We start from the raw sequence: 21,114 nt of genomic DNA on the forward strand, positions 1-21,114 counted from the left end.
TTACTTGTTTTACGCTTTTAAAAAAACCCATGTGTCCTCCCAAATGAAGAGGTCAGTGATCTATGAGTGCAGGAAAAACAACATCAAGTGTGTCATACAACAGTGGTCAGACCATTATGCACACAAGCATAAACGAGGGAATCCTCTGCTTTCTTTCCTTGCTTTGTTTCCCTTAGATTTATACCCACTAATCAAAACAAATCAGGATGGCATCCTTCATGTTGACAGCACATAGCACTCTAGAGAGTTGAGTCATTTGATCTGGATGGCTGGCTTTCCCTCGCCTCGGCCTGTTGCTTGTAGCAGGGGAGTCACAAATCTCATTGTATTAACACCAGCTTGGCTGAGAGAGGGGATTTAGGCCTGAGAGCTGAATCCACTACTCACTCTGTGGATGAGGATCATATACAGTGTTTGGGCTTATAGTATCCAACGGAGATCTGATCTGTGGGGAGGAAACACTGTGTATCACTAGAAATATATAACCTGTGCTATAATGCAACACTAAAAATGTGTATCGTTTATAATAATCATCTTGTTCATCTTGTTACAGAGCAATGTTTGCTGTCATTCTTATAAATGTTACTATGACACACACACACACACACACACACACACACACACACACACACACACACACACACACACACACACACACACACTATTAACCTGAATATTTTTATAGATCCCCTGATCTCGATCAAATCTGGCATCTGTGAAATTCTATGGAGGTCACAGGACCCAAAGGCTCTACTGCTACCCGACACTACAGGATACTCACAGAGCAAGAAAGGCAAATATACCTTAAGTCTTTAAAGACCTACTTGAAAAAAATAAGTCAATAACAGTGAGCACAAAAGTTACCTGACCATAACCTGTGAGCAGTTATGGCTGAAGAAAGCTGAAACATTGCATCCACCACATGAAGTTCATACGAACAGTGTCTCATAATGTTGGGTTAACCTGGATTCTCAGGTTTAAACAAACTCCTGCTGCCTGTGGATCTTGAGCACCTCTGCCAATAATACCTCTGCAAGCTTGAGTTTTGAATTACTAGCCATCAGTTATACAGACGTGGCTCTACCCTACTTGGCTCCTTCAAATTGATATACATTCCTCATATGAATCTAATCTGTTACAGTTTAAATAAAATAAGTAGCTGAAATAGCCCTTCTTAATTACGTTGTGGATACTGTAAGTAGTTAAAATAACAGACAATAATTCAGCCTTAAAGGTTATCTTAAAGTGTGCAACAAAATTGCATTAACTAGCAACCAATGAGAGTATCAGCTGACCACATTTCTGACTGTATTTCTGCACACCATCTTGTTAACAGTTACTTTCGTGATTTAATTGCCGAAAAAATCTTTTCAACTTCGGGTAGCCAGCAAGACTTTTGCAGATAGCAGCTGTGTGTTTGTTCCACACAGCTGAGCTCTCAGAACATAGCATTGCAATGAATTACTGATGACTGGATGGCAGAAATGTCAAATGGTCCCCACCAACGCAAACACGCAGATATCGATCTCTTTTCAAGATCTGAATATGGTCACATAAGGCGATGACATTCAGATGATGATTTCTGCATCAGCATGAAAGGTGGAAGAGACAAAAAAAAAAAAACCCCACACAGTCTGAACACATCAAAGTCAGCAGACCTTTAAGCTAATTAATTTGTCCTTTCTAGAAGGATTAATGCTTGGGTGGTTTCCTGCTTGTATTATTTTTAACATCTGTTCTTTGAAACAGCATATCTGTGGTTTGCTTTAGTAGCACACCAGTCAAAACCCCACTGTGTCCCAGACATTGTAACTGGATGTTTAAAATGTAAAAATGAAAGAAAAAAAAAAAAACTTAGATAATTAAAAGTCCAAAATAACCCTGATTTTTATGCAGCTGTAAAGGTGTGCACAGTGATACAGTTTTCTGTAGATCAGCATTGCAAGTGAAGGCTATCACTGAGCAGCTGAGCTTTGTTCACACTCTCAGAAATGTATTTTAAATTCTTTTGATGATCCTAAAAGTTACCAGATATTCAGAATATGTCAGACTAAATCACAGGAATATGGGTATAACATGATGAATAAGACACCTTGTTCATCTCTGCATTTGATGGTAAGAATTCATCGATCAAAAATATGGTGCCTGACTATTTGACTGTATATGCAGGCTCTTACTTCACTACACACCATCAAGCAGGAGACCCATATGGAAAAGATATATATAAATCTTATAAAGTTTGTATCTGTCTTGTGTGAAACTTGTATGAAAAGCATATAAGTGTGAAAACAGATATAAGATCCCTTGAAAAATTATATAATGAAACTTGTATGTTTTGGATACTTACTAAAACAATGTATGAAAGTAATGCGAAAGTGGCCACTTTCATGAGTAAATCATGTAAGCCTTATATGATTTACTCATGAAAGTGGCCACTTTCATGAGTAATCACACATAAGTTTTTACTATTTCTTTTCCGTATGGGGATACAGTGACTGTCTCCAGTAATACTAATAATATACATAACAGATTGCCATTTAATTGCAGTGATATTAAATGTTTCAAAGTACAATATCATGGGCAACAAAGGGCAAACCCTGAACCTTTAACTTCCACAGTAAGGTACTGTTGTTCTTGAGTTTCCATATTTTCTGTATGAAAGTCCCTCAGTTAAGTTTGTCTCACTGCAGCTCTGAGCTAGTGGGACTAGTCCTGCTAACCGCAGGACTAGTCCCACTAGCCCTGTGATACTACTGGCTCAAGGAGTAGTGTCACTTTGTTAGGTACACCTGTCCAGTTGCTCAGATGCCCCACCCACTTGCTGTTTAAGACACACTTAAAGGTGTCAAATATGTCAGTGGAAAGAGCATAAAGGCACTTTTTCAGATATATTTTAAATTCAGAGCCCTTTAAAGTCAGGATAATTAAGAGGGTTAATATTGTAGCATGTGCTCTGGGCTTTGTGTGTGCTTATCTTTATAGATGCATCCTATTTCTCATGTCAGCTCTCAAAAGCTTTTTAATTAGCTTGATTACAAAGACTGTTATTGTGTCTCACTCTGAACAACAACAGTTCCTCGTGATACATGAGAAGTTCAAGCTGATGTTTGATGTTTCGAACTTCAAGTGCAGGGAAGTGGGAGGAAAAGAAAACATGATACTGTCTTCTTCAAAAACAATCAGGGTAAACGTGGAGACTGTTAACCCTCCAGCTGTCTTCTGTAAATCCCTAAATATGTTATGGTCCTGGGTATTTCACCCAGACTTCTAAATTTAATACTTTGCTTATATTGGCCTCTTCTTCTTCCGTGTGCCTGTTGTTTAAGATTTGGAGTCTTAGCTATTTGTTCCAGTTTTGGTTATAGAATTTGAGTTTTGTTATTTTGCATGTGCTTTGTGTGTTAATTCCAGGTTGTTGTACAGTCCACAATATAAACAAAATGTATTAAGTTACACAGGAGGGGTACATCCGGTCTAAAAGGTAAGTGGTGTTGTAAATCTGACCTATTAGTTCTATGATTTGATTTTAAGCCTTGAAAGATGGAATTACCTATTGGAGTCAATATCAACAATATATCATGCATTTTACTTTCAAAACACAATTCACAAAGAGGAATTTACTCTTTACATACTACTTTAAGTGTTGATTCAGCACTATGGTATAGAACCCGCTTTTATTAAAACAGGGCACATTATGGAAGACTGACAGCTTCAGTGCCAAAGTGAAGTGTTAAGTTGCAGACAGCGCTAGCAGTGGCTTTATCCCACACTAATTCTTTGAAAAACTGCAGCAAAAAAAAAAAAAAAGGAAGAAAAACATCAAAACTAGAAGATGATGAATAGATTGAACAAGAATCTCATGGGTACCAGCTCATATCTCCTGTGCAGAAAAGGGGCTAAGAATTACAGTTTTCCTTCTGCACACTTTTATAATCACATTTCTGATGTGAAGTGAGACGGGCAGCCAAACCCTACAAACAGTTAAGGTATTCCACTGCAGGGAAGTTTACTCTGGCTTCAGTCCTGACTGGCAAAGAGGGGGAGAGTTGGAGAAATTGGAAAATAAGAACCTGGAGTGAGAGAAGCAGACAGACAGTGTGATAAATGAGGGATACTAAAACTGTGAATTACTCTAAAACTGGAAGAGGAGAGAACACAAAGGATTTAAGGTCTGGTAACAGCAGAGAGAAATAATCTAATATGTGGTTCTAACTACCTTCATGGCAGGAGCAGCATTAGAGTAACGGTTTGTTGTGATGGCTAAAGGAATCAATTAACCGTATAACTTACACCAAAACTGCTAACATGCCAAAACACATACTGCACAATGCCAAAAAAAGTTTTTCACTCTACTTCATCACTTTTCAGCAGGTGGCAAGTCAACACTAAGAAAAATGGCTAATATATGAATGTTATATTACTGAGACATCAGGGACATCACTGTTTTAGCCCCAAATCTTTGTTTTCTGGAGCCAGATGTGAACTGATCTAGGCAATGTTCACACTGCAGGTCTTAATGCACAATTCCGATTTTTTGATCAAATCCAATTTTTTTGTCTGCTTGTTCACACTACAAATAAAATGTGACTGCAAACGCGCTCTAGTGTGAACCCTCAAAGCGGCCCGCATGCGCAAAAGAAGACGTCAACACAACGCGCTCTGTTTAGACCCAGAGCAAACAGTATTGGGTCAGAAAAGTCGGATTTGATGCGCTTTCGCCTGCAGTATGAACGTAGCCTTAGAGCAGAAGGTAGAGTGCTACATTATCAGATTACCGGCAAGCTTTGTTAACATTCATTTTACTATAGTGACCCAAACTGTTCTTCCACCAAGCTGTAAAATTGTTCCTTTTTAACACTAGATATTTTAACATGGGAATTTCAAAGCAGGTATTTGTCAACAGATGATGACAGTGTTCGTAGCTATCCACATTTCTAATATTGTTCATTAAAACAATAGAAAGACACTTAAATGTGTAATAACTTGTGGAGGGGAATTACCCAAACCCTAGAAAGAGATGCAGTGATGTGTCATCAGAAGTGGAAATATTTGAGAAATTGGTGAAAGCAGTTAAAAGGAAGAAGTGACGCAACGGGTGGCGATGTTTCTGTTGCTGCAATTGTGTCCCTATTTAGCTTGCTTTTTAGCGATATGAAACACTGGGAAATCTACTCTAACTTTCCAATGGAGGTAATATTAATAACATTTTCTGTTCTGTTCATAACGTTTATATAAAAACACACTCTGATTTCAGATGATTGTCCTGTAGGGTATTATTACATAAATATTGCTATTGTCAACAAAAACAAAGTAACAACATTGATCTATTTAAAGTCATGAGTTGATGAACCAGCCATACTATTCCTTTGACTGATCTTTTCTTTTGTCTGATGTAGATGTGTACTGTACCACCTGTTCACATGGTTTTATATTATGTTTCTGTATTGCAGGCAAAGAAAAGCACAGCTCCAGCACAGCAAGTTCCTGACAGTGGGAATCCACAAGACTGTACTTCACACCATCACCCCCCACCAGTGACCCCAACAGTCATCACGCACTCACAGTCACTACAAAGCATCCAAATATGATCTGTTTCCCCCACCAAATCCCTCAAAAGAAAATGTCATCCCACTCCCACTGAGAATGCCATCTTTCTCCACCCAAGAAAAAAAAAAAAATATCAGGGAAAACTGGACAGAGGAACAGCAGTTTGGAATTAAGGTTGCAGAAATCCTGACAAAGTTAGCGCCCTGGGAGTGAAATTAGGTTCAGTTTGAGGTTTATGAGTCCCTTTACCACAGAAAAAAAAGGATGGGGAAGAACTTCAGCCATGAAGTTTGATAGTTGTAAAAATAACCCAACAAAAATGCCCTGTAAATTGTGGGCTGTAGTAATGAATGTGGGGGATGACAAAATGCTTCCCGTCATTAGTACTGAGACACAGTGAGTAGTTCCAGATTCTCGAGAACTCCCATGAAATTTCCATCCACTGTGTTTCAGATGGCAAGAAAACAAATTGCAACATATTCCAGATGGCTCAGCATACCTCTGGGATGATTCTAGACAAGGTGCAGCGAGGCAGTCTACAACTTACTGCCACACTCACCTGAGAACATCCTAAAGCTAGGTAGCATAAAGTCACCAACAGCCTTTCTGCTATGATTCAAGATCAGTGTTGTATTCACTAATTGCTGGCTCAAAAGTCAAATTTTGCAGAGGATATCTTGACATATTGGTGTTGCTTCTCCTCATCCATTGTGTGCATTTCCCACACTACTGAACTCCCCGTCTTTAGTCCTGTTCGCACTGAGTGGCCTCACACAGCATTTTCTTGCTTTCCTCACTTTTCTCTTTTTTGTGTTTGGTACAAACACAAGTCAACAGAAAAAGAAGCATCTTTTTTCATCCTCGAGCATAGATGCTGGCATTTTTAATAGAGGTAGAGAATGTGTCCACTATTTGTAGATCTCAATTGTACATATGTGAAAGCAAGCCCTCTGTACAGACTTTAAACCAACTTTTAACAAATATCATGGGATAACGTAATGATCTGTTTCCTGTTCTTCTCTTGTTTTTATTCATTCTGTGGGAGAAAACAGAAATTATACAAATACAATGCAGAGGATTATTCAATACACATCTTCCAAATTAAAAAAAAAAACAGAAATAGAAATAAATAAATATATTAACAAATTCCCCATATACAAATGCAAGTACAACTGTGTTATCGTTTTTCAGTGCCAGAGGTAGTTTGTAGCCTTCTGTACCTGGTGAACTGTCTGTCAAACGTTTGAAAACATGTTCATCAAATTCAGCATCATGCCTCAAAAAGCAAAAAAACCAAACCAAAAAACATTTTGTACATTCATCTTCTGCTTATCCAGATCCAGATTGCCCCAACTGGTGAAGCATCCTAATTTGGCACCTATCTGCAAACGAGGAACAGCTGTACTTTGAGCTCCTCCCACATTCATAAGCTCCTTATCCGATCCCTAAAGGAGAGCTTGGTCATCATTTGGAAAAATCCCCTTTTTGCCACTTCTATTTTCAGTCTTATTCTTTTGGTCAATATCTACATTTCTTTCTGGGTCAGCTCTCTTTAGCCTGGTACAGAATCCACAATACTAGAAATGCTACACCAATTCTTCCTTCAATCTCCCTCTTTCCACAACTTTTCCATTTGGGGCAGCGACTCATTCACAACAAGAGTGGGCATTCCAGCCTTTTCAGCTAACAACCATGGCCTCTGATTTGGAGGAGCTTATTCTCTTCTCAGGTCCCTCACACTCTGTTGCGTAGCTCACTGTCCCAGATCATCCACAAAAAGCAGAGACAAGACCAGAGTCCGACTCTCTCCCTTGGCTGTACCAAATTCTATGCATAGAAATTGTGAACAGGATGGAAAAAATGACAGTAGATCTGAACTACAAGAGGGACCTGTTTGTATCACGATGGAAGAAATGGATGGACTATATTAAAAAACGCAGGCTAGTTTTTGATTTTGACGGTGTTAACTACTAGAAGACTAGAGGAAATATTAGTTATATTAATGGAAACAAAAACACACTCCCTACATGCCTTTTGTATTTTTTGCTTTGCTTCTTTTTCTATTTTCTTTCTTTCTTTTCTTCTTTCATTCCTTTTGTATGGATATTTTCGTTGTTTAAATACAGAAAAAAGAAAAATACATGTAGTGACAAATTGTTGAAGTTGATGGTATTGTACAGTGATTCCTAAATGTCAATTTAAAAAAAAATGTGAACAGAATTAGCAACAAAGGGCAGCCACGGCAGAGTCCAACAATCACTGGAAACAAGCCTGACTAGTTGTACAGGGACCAAAAAGCCTGTAACAAAGTGTCCAATACCCGACAATCCCAGAGCACCCTTCCCACACACCACTAGTAGTTGTTAAACTTGCTATTAAAATGTTCTCAGTTTTATTCAGTTGCAAATATTAACAATGACATTTTTAGTGTATAATCATTGTTTTTATTTTTTATGTATGCAGCGAGTTCACTCTCGTAGAATTGCAGTTGGGACTTTTTGCTTGACTCTTAGGCTGTATCCCAATTCAGGGTCTGCAGCCTTAAAGTACGCAGCCTCAACGATCCTCAAGGGCCGCGTACTTAAAGACCGCTAAGGCCGGAAGTGCGAGGCTTGTGAAATGGGACGGTCTAGCCTCCGTTGCGCTGCCCAGGTTGCCTAGCAACCATGATACTAACAGCTGGAAACATGTCATACAGCTTTGTTTGACAGAAATGAAGGAGAACATATTTTGTTCATTTGTTTGTTTCTTTCTACATGAGCTTTGATCATTCTCTGTAGGATTAAGCTCAGCTATTGAACGGCGAATATTTTAAAGTAAAGGCTTTAAAACCAAGTTAGTACAAACGTCACTAATGTCACATAACTTTGCCGACATGTGGCCAACAGTAATGTTTTAATGATCTTCGTTATTAAACATTTGCACATAAATAAGTAACATAATATTCACTACTTACTTTTCACAGTTTACTCTTCTGCCGCCCCGCTTCTGCCGTCTGCGGCAGAATTCTCCACACCGACTGCTGCGCTATGAATTGTGGGATATATGGGACCACGAAGTCTACACTACCACAGCCTTAAAATTCAGGGAAATGAAGAACACATTTCAGGGCCGCATTTCGAGCAGCCTTTGAATTGGGACAGCCTTCGGCGTGCCGCTGTGACGTAATCGGCCTTGAAATGTGTCCTTTAAGGGCTGCAGACCCTGAATTGGGATACAGCCTTAGTTCACATGCCACAGCTAGCGAACTAAGCATTAACATGCTAAGCATATTCAGCCAATAACTTTCTTTTTTGTGAGTTAGCAAAACCAGTAAGTCTTCCAGCTAAACAATCCTAACAGTCATTTGCACCTACACTCCATTTCCATCTCTCTTGCTGTTTAAGTCACGGTTAGGTTTAAAATATTTTTTTACAGTGTTACACAAAATATCATCAAGTTGGCTCTATATAAAGGTGACAACAGAATTTACATGTTTTTCAGACTTATACTCGGACTTTGAATTTCTGTGTTCAATCGGACTTACAAATTTCAGGAAATACAAGACGTAGAAGTTGTGTTGCCATTTATTTTTAGCTTCTTTTTTTTTGCAGGGTCATTAGGGAATAACCAGGCTGCTTCGTCATCACTTACCAGTCTTTGTGTCTGACAGTCACCTAGCTATTTAGTGGATAAGTGTGAGGGTTATCAGCTGTTGCATAATTCTCTCTTTAACCATTATTTTAATTGGGAAGGTGATACTTTGCTGAAGAAATGGTTTCAAATGGATCTCAGGATGTTTCAAATCACTTCCCTGTTCGATTTGTAACACATATGAGGCATGGGAGTCTGTGTGATTAATACATGCTGTCATATTAATGTTCGATTACACCTCGCATAGAAAAACCAGGGTGGCTGTGTGCTGAGTGAATTGCTGGGACAAATCATGAAGGTTATAGTAGAGCCAAAATAACTGAGAAGACCAGTCTGTTTAGTTATGCTGTGATTTTCAGTGCACGGCACTCATGGGAGAGATGACTTTCTACTGTGTATGAAACACATTGCCAAGCCTGGCAACAGACAATGCACTGCAGAAATGTGATATGTTTAATAATGGAACCAAATCAAGGCTAGACTATTTTTAATCTTTCAGCTGTGAAAACACTACAGGGGTGTCGCAACAGGAATCCCTGTCAACTCCAAAGTCAACTGTTTTGTTACAAAGTGACAATACTAATGCAGGCTAAAGAGCCTCCTGCTGTGACACAGTTAAACAATTTTGGGAAGCATATTAAGGTTTAAGAAAAAAAAAATATATGTGTATACATGCAGTCAGTTTTGCCCAAGTGATAAAAGTGAGATTATATAACTGTGCATCTCTTTGAGGAACAAAGTTTCTTTTGTAGAGCTGTGAGATGATGAGCCTTCAGATCTGCTTCACTTGACTTTAGGAAATTATCTCTATAGGTTTTCCTCTCCACCCTTGAATGCCTCCCATATTCAATTCACATATCTATTTGGGCATGTAATGAAATAAAGTTATTACAGCTATCAAATAAGTTCAGCTGATGTAATGAGAGCATGCATTATCTCAATTTATGTTGTTATTCACCAAATTGAATTAATCCTGACAAAAAAAGGGAGAGGAGCACAGCACTGTATTTACATACAAATGAGTCACATTGAGGCTCTATCTTAGATGTGCACAGGTGAAATGTGCTTCAGTGACGTCTCTGTAATCTGATCTTGCGAGGTCCTTAACAGGGCCGACACATAATTTATTTTATCTTCAAGATGAATAAAGTAATTCTGAGCATAATTGGAAGCTTTGTCAGTGAAAGCAGTGCAATCTGTCACCTGGACACAAAGCCTTAGGCTTACAAATGTTTATATAAGGATTGGAAGCTGGGGTCATATATGGAGGTTTTCCATTTTGAATGCTAAAATCAATACAAGTTGCGCACAGTAGCTTGTTAAGTTAATGCAAATTGAATCACAGTTTGAAGAGCACCAAGGAACTCAGGAAGTATGGGATATATATTCCTATTATCTACTTTAGGTTTTTATTTTTTATCTTTAAAGTAAGTTTTTACCATAGAGCAAATGGTGCAAAAAGTTATGAGGAGTGAGAATCCATGATTGCAGATGCAGAGGCCGAAGGAAGTTTAACTAAATGCAAGCCCTTTATTGAACTGATAAACTCAACATAATGCACACTAGGCAAACGACTATCACAATAAAACAGGAAACATAACTAATACAAAGACCAGGACTGAGATGCACAGGCTTGACAAAGACAAAAAGGTAAACAAACGTGGAGGCATGACTAATTGGCACAGAGAGACACCAGACAGACACCTAAACAAGAAACAAGAGTAACAAAACATAACGTAGAAGTGAACAAGCGATGACTAGGCAGGAGAATGTAGGAAGACAAAAGGACAAAAAACGAACAAGACATGAAAGCACAGGAGTCCTGACTCAGTTGATGACTGTAAGTAGAGTCATGTCTATCTTTTATATTTTCAAAGTGTGAACTTAAAACTAAAAATCTGTCACGGCGGGGTGTGCCGATGTGTGTGGAAACAGGACCCAAAAGCAGATGAGGACAAGGAGTAGTAAGGTCTTAACAGAAAGGTGAGGCTTTATTAAAATGACGGCAGGGTTAAACCAGGAAACCAAAACGAACTGGCAAAACACTAAGAAACAAAACACTAAAGGTACTAAGACCAAAAACTATAACTATGACTGAGGTGGAAATAAACAGGCTAAGACTATGACTAACGTGGAAATACAGACGAAGACTAGAACTATGACTGAGGTGAGGTAAACAGGCTACCCGACAATGACATGCAGAAAACAGAGGGCTTAAATACATACATGAGGTGATCAGGGGAAGTGGAGACACATGGGGGAAACAGCTGACTGACATAAACCTAAATGACAGGACCAGGAGGAGGAAAGCTAAATACAATGAACAAAGAACACATGACACTGTCAGAATAAAACAGGAAATACTAAAACTAGACATGACAACACAACTTAACAGACCTAATACGTGAAGAATAATACAAGAACCCAAAACATAGAAAACCAAGGGAACAATAATAAATAACAGCTTAAACTAAAGCTAGATAGGAAATGACACAAAAACTAATCACATATCAAAATGAGAAATATACAAAAATGAACTCAGAGCGCTGGGTCAGAGACCCAGCCTGTGACAAAATCTGTGACTAGACAACAGAGATAAAGAAGCAGATATTTCCCTGACTGGTTTACAATTAAAACAAATCTGAGAAAAGGCACCACAGCAATGATATACTGTATGTATGTAATGCAAGTTAAGTTGCACCTCAGACAAATCCAAAATCAATAGTTTCCCTAAAATATTTATCCAGCTGGAATCATCTGTTTCTGTTTAGGAGTGACATTGCAACCAGGACAAGTATTTAATGCAAAGGAATTGATTTTTACAAATGTAATAAATGCTCATCACACATCTATTTCTCACGCATCTTAATTTTCTTTAGTTTGTTTTTACACTTTTCCCTAAATTAGCTTCTTCAGCATCTGTGTGGGTGTACTGGCTGTGTTTGACTGACATTTCTATCACTGTGCTGTTAGCAGTGTTGGTCAAGTTACTTGAAAAAAGTAATCAGTAACTAATTACTGATTACTTCCCCCAAAAAGTAATCCCGTTACTTTACTGATTACTTATTTTCAAAAGTAATTAATTACTTAGTTACTTAGTTACTTAGTTACTTTTTAAAAACACGATTTACAACCTGAAGAGGTGATAAAGCGATATATCTTTCAGCCCAATTCTACTTTTTCTACATAATCCATCATACAAAATGTAATCAAATGGAAAAGTCTCTTTTTTTTTAACTTGTTTTATCAGTTTTAATCTTTTAACTTTATGTATCAAGCAAAAATTTTATTATATGCAACATTCTCTGAGTTGAATAAATGAGTTTAACATTTAAACCTATTTTCTGCACATTCCAGCATATAAAATAAAATATTTTTTTTGTTTACACTCACTCTTTCAAATAGATGCAAGTAAAACACAGCAGAACATAAATAAAGTCAAAGACTCAGCGGTCCTGTTGCTCTATTTTCACCTGTAAAGCAGGACTGCGGTAGGCGGAGGTTTACCCTGGTGCAGGTGTGCAGAGGTCAGTGGAAGGATACGGCAGTGTCTCTGTGAGTTTCCCATTACGTCGTTGCGCTCTCGGTGCTTCCTTGGAAGTTTAGGGGTTCTTTTCGCTGTAAAAAGAAGTTTTCTTCCCACGCACGATGGACGCTAATGTTTTTGTCACTTTTTATGGAATCAAACTCAAAGTAAGGTCAGTACTTCCACGCTTTAAACGCTGCACGCTCATACTCTCTCCCACAATCGATATGTGATCCATTGTTGATCTGCACACAGCTGTTGTCACTAACGGCGCACTCGCTTACGTCACTGTCGTGAGACATTCTCGCAAAACATCACGGTTTTAGTAACGCAGTAACGCAGCGTTCCTACGGGAAAGTAACGGTAATCTAATTACCGTTTTTGCAATAGTAATCCCTTACTTTACTCGTTACTCGAAAAAAGTAATCAGATTACTTTTTTCTCTGGCTGTTAGTTTTGTAACACCTGCAGGGTTTGACAACTTACACCTTTATCATCTTTATATGAACTGTGTTGACCTCATGTAATTCTCACTACAGCTCCACACAACTTCAACCTGAACCTGAGCAGAGGGTTAATAAGATGGTAAGTGGAGGCACCTCAGTGTGGGTGTGCAGGGCCCTTAGAAGGCTAAATGTTTTAGTCTGAGTCAGGCTTAAAGTAATTATGTGTTATAGTTGTACATGTACGTAAATCATGCCAGGTACTGCAAATCATGCCGGGTCTAAACATAGCCATGATTTCAGTTCTACATTAGTTTGGTTTTAGATATTTATTATTCCTATTTTAAATAATGTTCTGGATTACATGGATCTAAAACTTGTCAACCTCAGTAATGAAGTGCATTGGGGAAAATACCCAGCAAACCGCTGTTTGAACTCTGATCAGAGAGGGAGTGAGCATGAGTTAGTCAGAGAGAGGATTTGCGTTTGTGCATTTGTGATGTGAACTGCGCACATACAGTACGGTTTGTGCATTTGTGATGTGAACTGCGCACATACAGTACGGCTCAGTGTGTGAGTGAGCACGTGCGCGCGCACCCACACACACACACACGCACACACACACACACACACACACAGGTATGCACACTCACACAGACACAGACAGACAGACAGAAGCGGTGATGCAATGTCTGCGAAACCTTTTCCAGACTTCTTCAAACGAACCCAGTGTAGGTTTTTCTTGCTCTAATGCACCATTCAAGGGTATTTGATTTGCAGTCCCTACAACCACCAATCTCATACCCCCGCCCCCACCTGCAATGACTGACTGGAGCTCTGATGACACTCAATGAAACGTCTGCACTATTGTTCTGTTTCTACTTCCTAACAATGTGCAGCTTGTCAGTACTATTTTCTGTCATTTGTACACTGAATTATAGCTGTTTTATTTATTTTTAATTTTTAATTATTTTTTTTACTAGTAAAAAATAATTTCCTGAAAGTTCTACAGTCTCAGTAATAGTGGGTGGTTTGTTATAATCTTATTTGATGTGTCATTGTCTCTTCTGTGTCCTTTGGTTTTCCTCTGTTCTTTGCTCTTTTCTTTCTTCTTTTGTATTTGCATGTTGTCCATGTCTCCTGTGTCACCTCATCTGGGTCTGTGTTTGTCACCGTGTCCTTCTGTGCCCTTCATTGTAGCTATTTCCCTGTTTTATGTGGAATGTATTTATCTCCTGTATCTTTAGACATGATGTCCATCGTTTTTGTGAGTTTTCCCAGAGGGAGTATTTTAAAACATGGATGTAGCTAATGCAGAGTTACCTGTGTTCTGCCAGGTCAGGGCAGCTCCTTTTGTTTGAATGCAAAGACATCTACAGGAAAATTACTGTTTTTATGCTGCCACTGCTGGGTGCAGTAGCTCCACCACCCCACTAGGGGGAGGAAGCGGGTTTGTGTACTCAAGTTTCTCTAGTAAATATAGGAAAAGTTCATGGAGTCTGGCCAAGTTGATACCAGCACACAAAATATTAGCTCTGAAGTTGGCTGTACTGGAGCATGAGAAATATATGCTTGTAAGTACGATTATATTCTGTGTTCATGTTAAGCATGTGATGTAAAATGGGTTGTTGACTCTCATATTTGAAGCCGGCATGTTAGCTGCATTGCCGATGCTAATTGTGTTAGCATGTCAATAGGAAATTCCATTGTGTGTTAGCATCAAGCTAGCGGGATTTGGAGTTAACATGTTTTCATTTATTTTTCTTGGTTATACCAGCTATAGTTCAAGTTGCTAAGTCTTCAGTCTGTACTTTGTAATGTGAGAAATATATTATGTTCCAGATGTATGTTTTAATATGCTTTTCTTATGTTTGTAGTTTTACAGTGCCTTCATTAGGGAGACAAATAAACCCTGCAATGAGAACTGGAAGCCTTTGCCTCTCCTTTTGAAGAACTGTTTATCTATCTGCCAAACTGGGCATCAACGTACAGGGAGGGCAGAACAGTAAAAAAGCATCATTCTCATCAGCCAGATAGTTCTCTAAAAGAAAGGATGGATGAGACGCTGGAAACAAGGTCAAAAGTGTCCAGTTCTTTACGTTCCAGCCAGCTTACATCATCATCTACTGCTGCCGCCAGAGCACGAGCAAAAGCAGAAGCTGCCCGTGCTCAGCTCTCCTTTGCTAAGCAGGAAGCCAGCATCCTAAAACAACAGGCCGAGCAGCTTAAAAAGAAAGTAGATCTGGATGCAGAGCTACACGTACTCAAATCGCAGAAGGCAGCTGCAGCAGCCCTAGCTGAGGCTCAAGCTTGGGAAGCATCTGCGCAAGAGAGTGAGCACCCACAACAGCCCCAGCTGGACGGCATGCAGCAAATCAGCCCATTAGAACGAGTCCAAGAGTATGTGCAGCAACAGTCAGAACTCGGCGACGATCTGCAGACTCCACAAGTTAATCATCCAGAACTCCTATCTTCTCTGGTGCCACAACCAGCCACAGCCATCGATGCAACACCAAAAGCTCACAAGGAACCAAGTATCCATCAGCCCAGTAGGAGCAACAACCAAGAATTCACACCTTTGCCAGTCTTCCGTGCTTTGAGCCCAAAGAGAGAATCTTGCAACTGGAGCTATGGAGGCGAGCCAGCAAACTATGATCGATATCACCATCCTCAGTCTAAGGTATGGACACCCACACCTGTAAGGAGTAGTCATGCTGACACGTCTGATCTAACGAGATACCTGATACGGAAAGAGATGATCAGCTCAGGCCTGCTGAGGTTTGATGATCGACCAGAAAATTACTGGGCTTGGAAGGCTTCCTTTCTAAGTTCAATTCAAGATCTGGGTGTAACACCTCAAGAAGAGCTAGACCTGCTATCCAAATGGCTCGGGCCACAATCAGCAGCACAAGCCAAGCGAGTCAGGGCTGCGTACATAAACAATCCCACTGCAGGTCTTCAGATGGTGTGGCAGAGACTCGAAGAGTGTTTTGGCGCACCAGAAGTCATTGAATATGCACTTTTAAAGAAAATCCAGGATTTACCGAAGCTGACGAACAGAGACAACCAGCGTTTGAGAGAGTTGGGGGATCTTCTGCTAGAACTTCATGCTGCAAAGACAAGCGGTCATCTCCCAGGCCTTTCACACCTCGATACAGCCCACGGGGTGAATCCGATTCTGGAAAAACTCCCATACAACCTTCAGGAGAAGTGGGTTGCAGCTGCCTCGAGGTTCAAGAGAGAGAATGCAGTGTCTTATCCTCCATTTTCCTTTTTTGTGAAACTTGTGAACGAAGAAGCTAAAATTCGTAATGACCCGAGTTTTTCGTGTGTAACCGGTGCCAACGTCAACAATCCTAGAATCGAGACAATGACACAACAGAAGTATCGTTCACATGTCTCTGCTAAGAGGACGGAGATAGCAAGTAATCTGGCAGCCAGCCCAAACGTTCCTACAGGCAAGAACAACTTGGACCCCGATAAACAGTGTCCATTACACTGCAAGCCTCACCCTCTCAGAAAATGCCGTCTTTTCAAAAGTAAGACCCTGGAAGAAAGAAAGGCATACTTAAAGGACAAGAACATTTGTTTCAAGTGTTGTTCTTCTGTGCAGCACATGGCCAAAGATTGTCCTAAATCAGTGCAGTGCACAGATTGTGGTAGTGAAAGACATATCACCGCACTACACCCCAATCCTCGTCCTCAAAATGCAGAGAGCCTGGTGGCTAGTGAAGGGTATGGCGGGGAAGAAAGAGAAGGAGAAGCAAGTGTGGCTGACGTGACATCAAAAAGCACAGAAGTATGCGGAGACTCAGTTGGTTCAAGGTCATGCTCTAAGATATGTTTGGTCAGAGTGTATCCTGCTGGACAACCAGAGAAAGCTGTCAAGATGTATGCTGTTCTAGACGAACAAAGCAATCGCTCCTTGGCTAAAACATACTTTTTTGACATCTTCAACATTGAAGGACAGCTTGAGCCGTATACACTGAAAACATGCTCAGGTGTTGTGGAGATAGCAGGGAGACGAGCCCGTGACTTCATTTTGGAGTCCCTTGATGGCACCACACAGCTTCCCCTGCCTACTCTTATTGAGTGTGATATGATACCTGATGATAGGACGGAAATCCCATCCCCAGAAGTCACTCATTTCTACCCACATCTGAAGGCAATCAAGGGAAAAATCCCAGAAATTGATCCAGAAGCTGACATCCTCCTTCTCCTTGGCAGAGACATTCTGCGTGTGCACAAAGTCAGAGAACAACATAATGGTCTCCATAATGAACCATATGCTCAACGACTCGACCTTGGTTGGGTGATCGTAGGGGAAGTGTGTCTGGGAGAAGTGCATAAGACATCCAACATCTGTGTATACAAGACCAACATTCTACCAAATGGACGAGCTTCACTCTTGAGTGCATGTCCAAACAATATGCTAGTCAAAGAAAAGCTTGGTTGTCACACCTCGAACCTAAGTCTTCAAAGCTCTGCACAACACTTGAAAAGTAAGGAAAGTGAGTTTGCCAGTCAGGTGTTTCAAAGGACACAACATGATGACGTCCCGGCAATGTCAATCGATGACGAGAGTTTCTTGAAGACATTAGATGAACAAGTCTATAAAGACAGTTACAATACTTGGGTTTCCCCATTACCCTTTCGGTCACCACGAAACCACCTTCCCAATAACAGACCTCAAGCTTTAAAGCGTCTTGCATCTCTTCGGAGAACTCTGGAGAAAAAACCACAAATGAGGAAACACTTCATCGATTTCATGCAAAGAATGTTTGTTGAAAAGCAAGCAGAGCCGGCCCCTCCATTAAAAGAAGGTGAGGAAAGGTGGTATCTACCAATATTTGGGGTTTACCACCCACAAAAACCTGACCAGATAAGGGTAGTGTTCGATTCAAGTGCCAAACATGAAGGGGTTTCCCTCAATGATGTGCTCCTGAGTGGACCCGACTTGAACAACACTCTCCTTGGGGTTCTGATCCGCTTCCGCAGAGAACCTATAGCAGTTACAGCGGATGTGCAGCAGATGTTCTACTGCTTCAAGGTGTGCGAGGAACATCGCAACTTTCTGAGGTTCTTATGGTATGAAAACAATGATCTCCAGAAAGCAGTGAAAGAGTTTCGAATGACAGTACATGTATTTGGCAACAGTCCATCACCAGCAGTTGCCATTTACTGCCTCAGACGAGCTGCTAAGCAAGCAGATGACTCCACTACCAGTGCAAGGGAGTTCATCACACGCAATTTTTATGTGGATGATGGACTTGCATCTTTTCCTAATGAAGCAGAAGCCACTGGTGTCCTGCGCACTGCCCAAGCGATGCTAGCTAAATCAAACATTAAGCTACACAAGATTGCATCGAACAGCAGCAGTGTTATGCAAGCATTCCCACCAGAAGACTTGGCCAAGGATTTGAAAGATCTAGACTTAGGAGTGGAGTCACTACCTCTTCAGAGGAGTCTAGGTCTAATTTGGAATCTGGAAACAGACAACTTCACCTTCTGTGTGTCGAAGGAGGAGAAACCCTTGACAAAAAGAGGGATTTTGTCTGCAGTGAACAGTTTATTTGACCCTTTGGGATTTGTAGTGCCAGTCACAGTGGGAGGAAGACATTTAGTGAGAAACCTCTCCATTGAACAGTATGACTGGGACACACCATTGCCAGCTTCAAAACAAGAACACTGGAAACTCTGGAAAGACTCTATGAAAGACTTAGATCAGCTCCAGATCCCAAGACTATATGTTCCAGTGTCTTTGTCTACACAGACTCAGCACAGAGAGTTGTGCGTGTTTTCAGATGCATCAGTCATGGCTATAGCTGCTGTGGCTTACTTGAAAACAATTTCTGCAACAGGAGATATCCACGTGGGATTTGTTATGGCAAAGGCAAAGCTGGCCCCACACCCAGCGCACACCGTGCCCCGTCTTGAGCTTTGTGCTGCGGTTTTGGCAACTGAAATGGCAGTCTTCATCCAAGATGAAATGGATATTGACATTCATTCTGTGAAGTACTATACTGACAGCAAGATAGTACTGGGCTACATATATAACACCTCACGCAGGTTTTATGTCTATGTGTCAAACAGGATAGCACAGATCAGAAAGTCGTCTCGTCCAGATCAGTGGCATTACATCACCACTGAAGAAAACCCAGCAGACCATGGAACTCGGCCAACAACTGCTGCAGCTCTCAAAGGCACCAATTGGTTCACTGGACCATCATTTCTATTGGGCCCTTCAAAACGACTCCTTCCCCAGAGTGATGACTTTGAGCTGATACATCCGGAGGTGGATCCAGAAGTTCGCTCTGAAGTAACGACCTTCAGCTCAATGGTTAAAGAAAGCTCGCTTGGAGCTCAAAGGTTTCTTACATTTTCCACTTGGAGAGCTTTGACTCGTGCAGTCTCCACACTAATCAAAAAGGCAAGGAGTGTTGCAGATACACATGGTGGCAACACTGGGGATGAAGAAGAACAAGCAGTAAAAGTGATCATTAAAACTGCACAACAAGATGCCTTTGCAAGGGTGTTGCAGTGTCTAGCCAAAGGGGACCGAATCCCAAAACAAAGTCCACTGCGAAAGCTGACACCATTTCTGGACAAAGATGGGCTATTAAGAGTTGGCGGCCGTATGTCCTCAGCTGATATGTCTTTTGATGATGAACATCCTCTGGTCATTCCCAAGACGCACATTGCTACATTATTGGTCAGAAGATATCACGAACAGGCTGCGCACCAAGGACGCCATTTCACGGAGGGAGCTATTAGGTTGGCAGGACTTTGGCTGATTGGGGGGAAAAGGCTTGTATCTAGTGTGATACACAAATGTGTAACTTGCAAAAGGCTGAAAGGTAAAATGGAGGACCAGAAGATGTCAGACTTACCATCTGAAAGACTTTCACCAGATCCACCATTTACTCATGTAGGGTTGGATGTTTTTGGACCTTGGATGGTGACTGCCCGAAGAACAAGAGGAGGGCATGCGGAAAGTAAACGATGGGCAGTAATGTTCACTTGTTTGACTACCAGAGCTGTGCACATTGAGGTTATAGAGACTATGACCACTACAAGCTTCATCAATGGGCTCAGACGTTTCATTGCCATAAGAGGGCCGATCAAAACAATCAGATCAGACCGGGGAACAAATTTCACTGGAGCCTGTAAAGAACTCAGACTTGACACATCAGATTCTGAGGTGAGGAATTACCTTAAAAGCAACAAGTGTACTTGGATATTCAATCCTCCCCACTCTTCCCACATGGGTGGGGTGTGGGAGAGGATGATTGGTATCGCTCGGCGAATCTTAGATGCTCTTCTTCTGAGGCTGAATCCATCGTACCTCACACATGAGACACTTGTCACCCTGATGGCAGAGGTTACCGCCATTATAAATTCAAGACCATTGGTCTCAGTGTCTTCTGACCCAGAAGCACCGGCAGTTCTCACCCCATCAATGTTGTTGACACAGAAACGAGATACGTTGACTGCTCCCTCTGGGGATTTTGATGTTAATGATCTGTCCAACAAACACCGGAAAAGGGTCCAAGCACTTGCTGATGCATTTTGGAAGAGGTGGAAAACTGAGTATCTGACCACGCTTCAAACACAGAGAAAGTGGACAACAGAGAAGCCAAACCTTCAAGTGGGAGATGTTGTACTGATGAAGGATTCGCAAGTAAAAAGGACTGAGTGGCCTGTTGGACTTGTGATTAAAGCCTTTCCTAGCCAAGATCATAGAGTACGTAAGGTGGAAGTGAAGGTAGTCAAGAATGGCACTCCTAAAGTGTATTTGCGGCCAGTGTCGGAGGTTGTTTTACTACTACATCCAGGGAATGGGTAGTGGTATAATTCATTATACCAGGCAGGGAGTGTGCTGCCACTGCTGGGTGCAGTAGCTCCACCACCCCACTAGGGGGAGGAAGCGGGTTTGTGTACTCAAGTTTCTCTAGTAAATATAGG

General features: G+C 40.8%; 2 protein-coding genes across 2 annotated transcripts in view; both read left to right on the top strand.

Moving 5' to 3' along the window:
* The first annotated feature begins 12,558 nt into the window (after positions 1-12,558).
* The window catches only part of LOC309696053 (leucine-rich repeat and fibronectin type-III domain-containing protein 2), a 255,686-nt gene continuing 247,130 nt past the window's right edge, over positions 12,559-21,114 (top strand). The window contains exon 1 of the mRNA XM_082517125.1: positions 12,559-12,878. The gene's annotated coding sequence lies outside the window, so the exon portion shown is untranslated. The remainder of the gene's footprint in view (positions 12,879-21,114) is intronic.
* On the top strand, positions 14,553-21,006 carry LOC309695350 (uncharacterized protein). Its single transcript, XM_082515932.1, has 2 exons — positions 14,553-14,723; positions 15,027-21,006. Exon 2 carries the CDS (start codon positions 15,203-15,205, stop codon positions 20,993-20,995), a length of 5,793 nt encoding a protein of 1,930 aa, XP_082372058.1. The 5' UTR covers positions 14,553-14,723; positions 15,027-15,202; the 3' UTR covers positions 20,996-21,006.

The sequence above is a fragment of the Aulonocara stuartgranti genome, assembly GCF_965226115.1.
Source record: "Aulonocara stuartgranti genome assembly, chromosome: 19".
NCBI classification, from domain to species: domain Eukaryota; kingdom Metazoa; phylum Chordata; class Actinopteri; order Cichliformes; family Cichlidae; genus Aulonocara; species Aulonocara stuartgranti.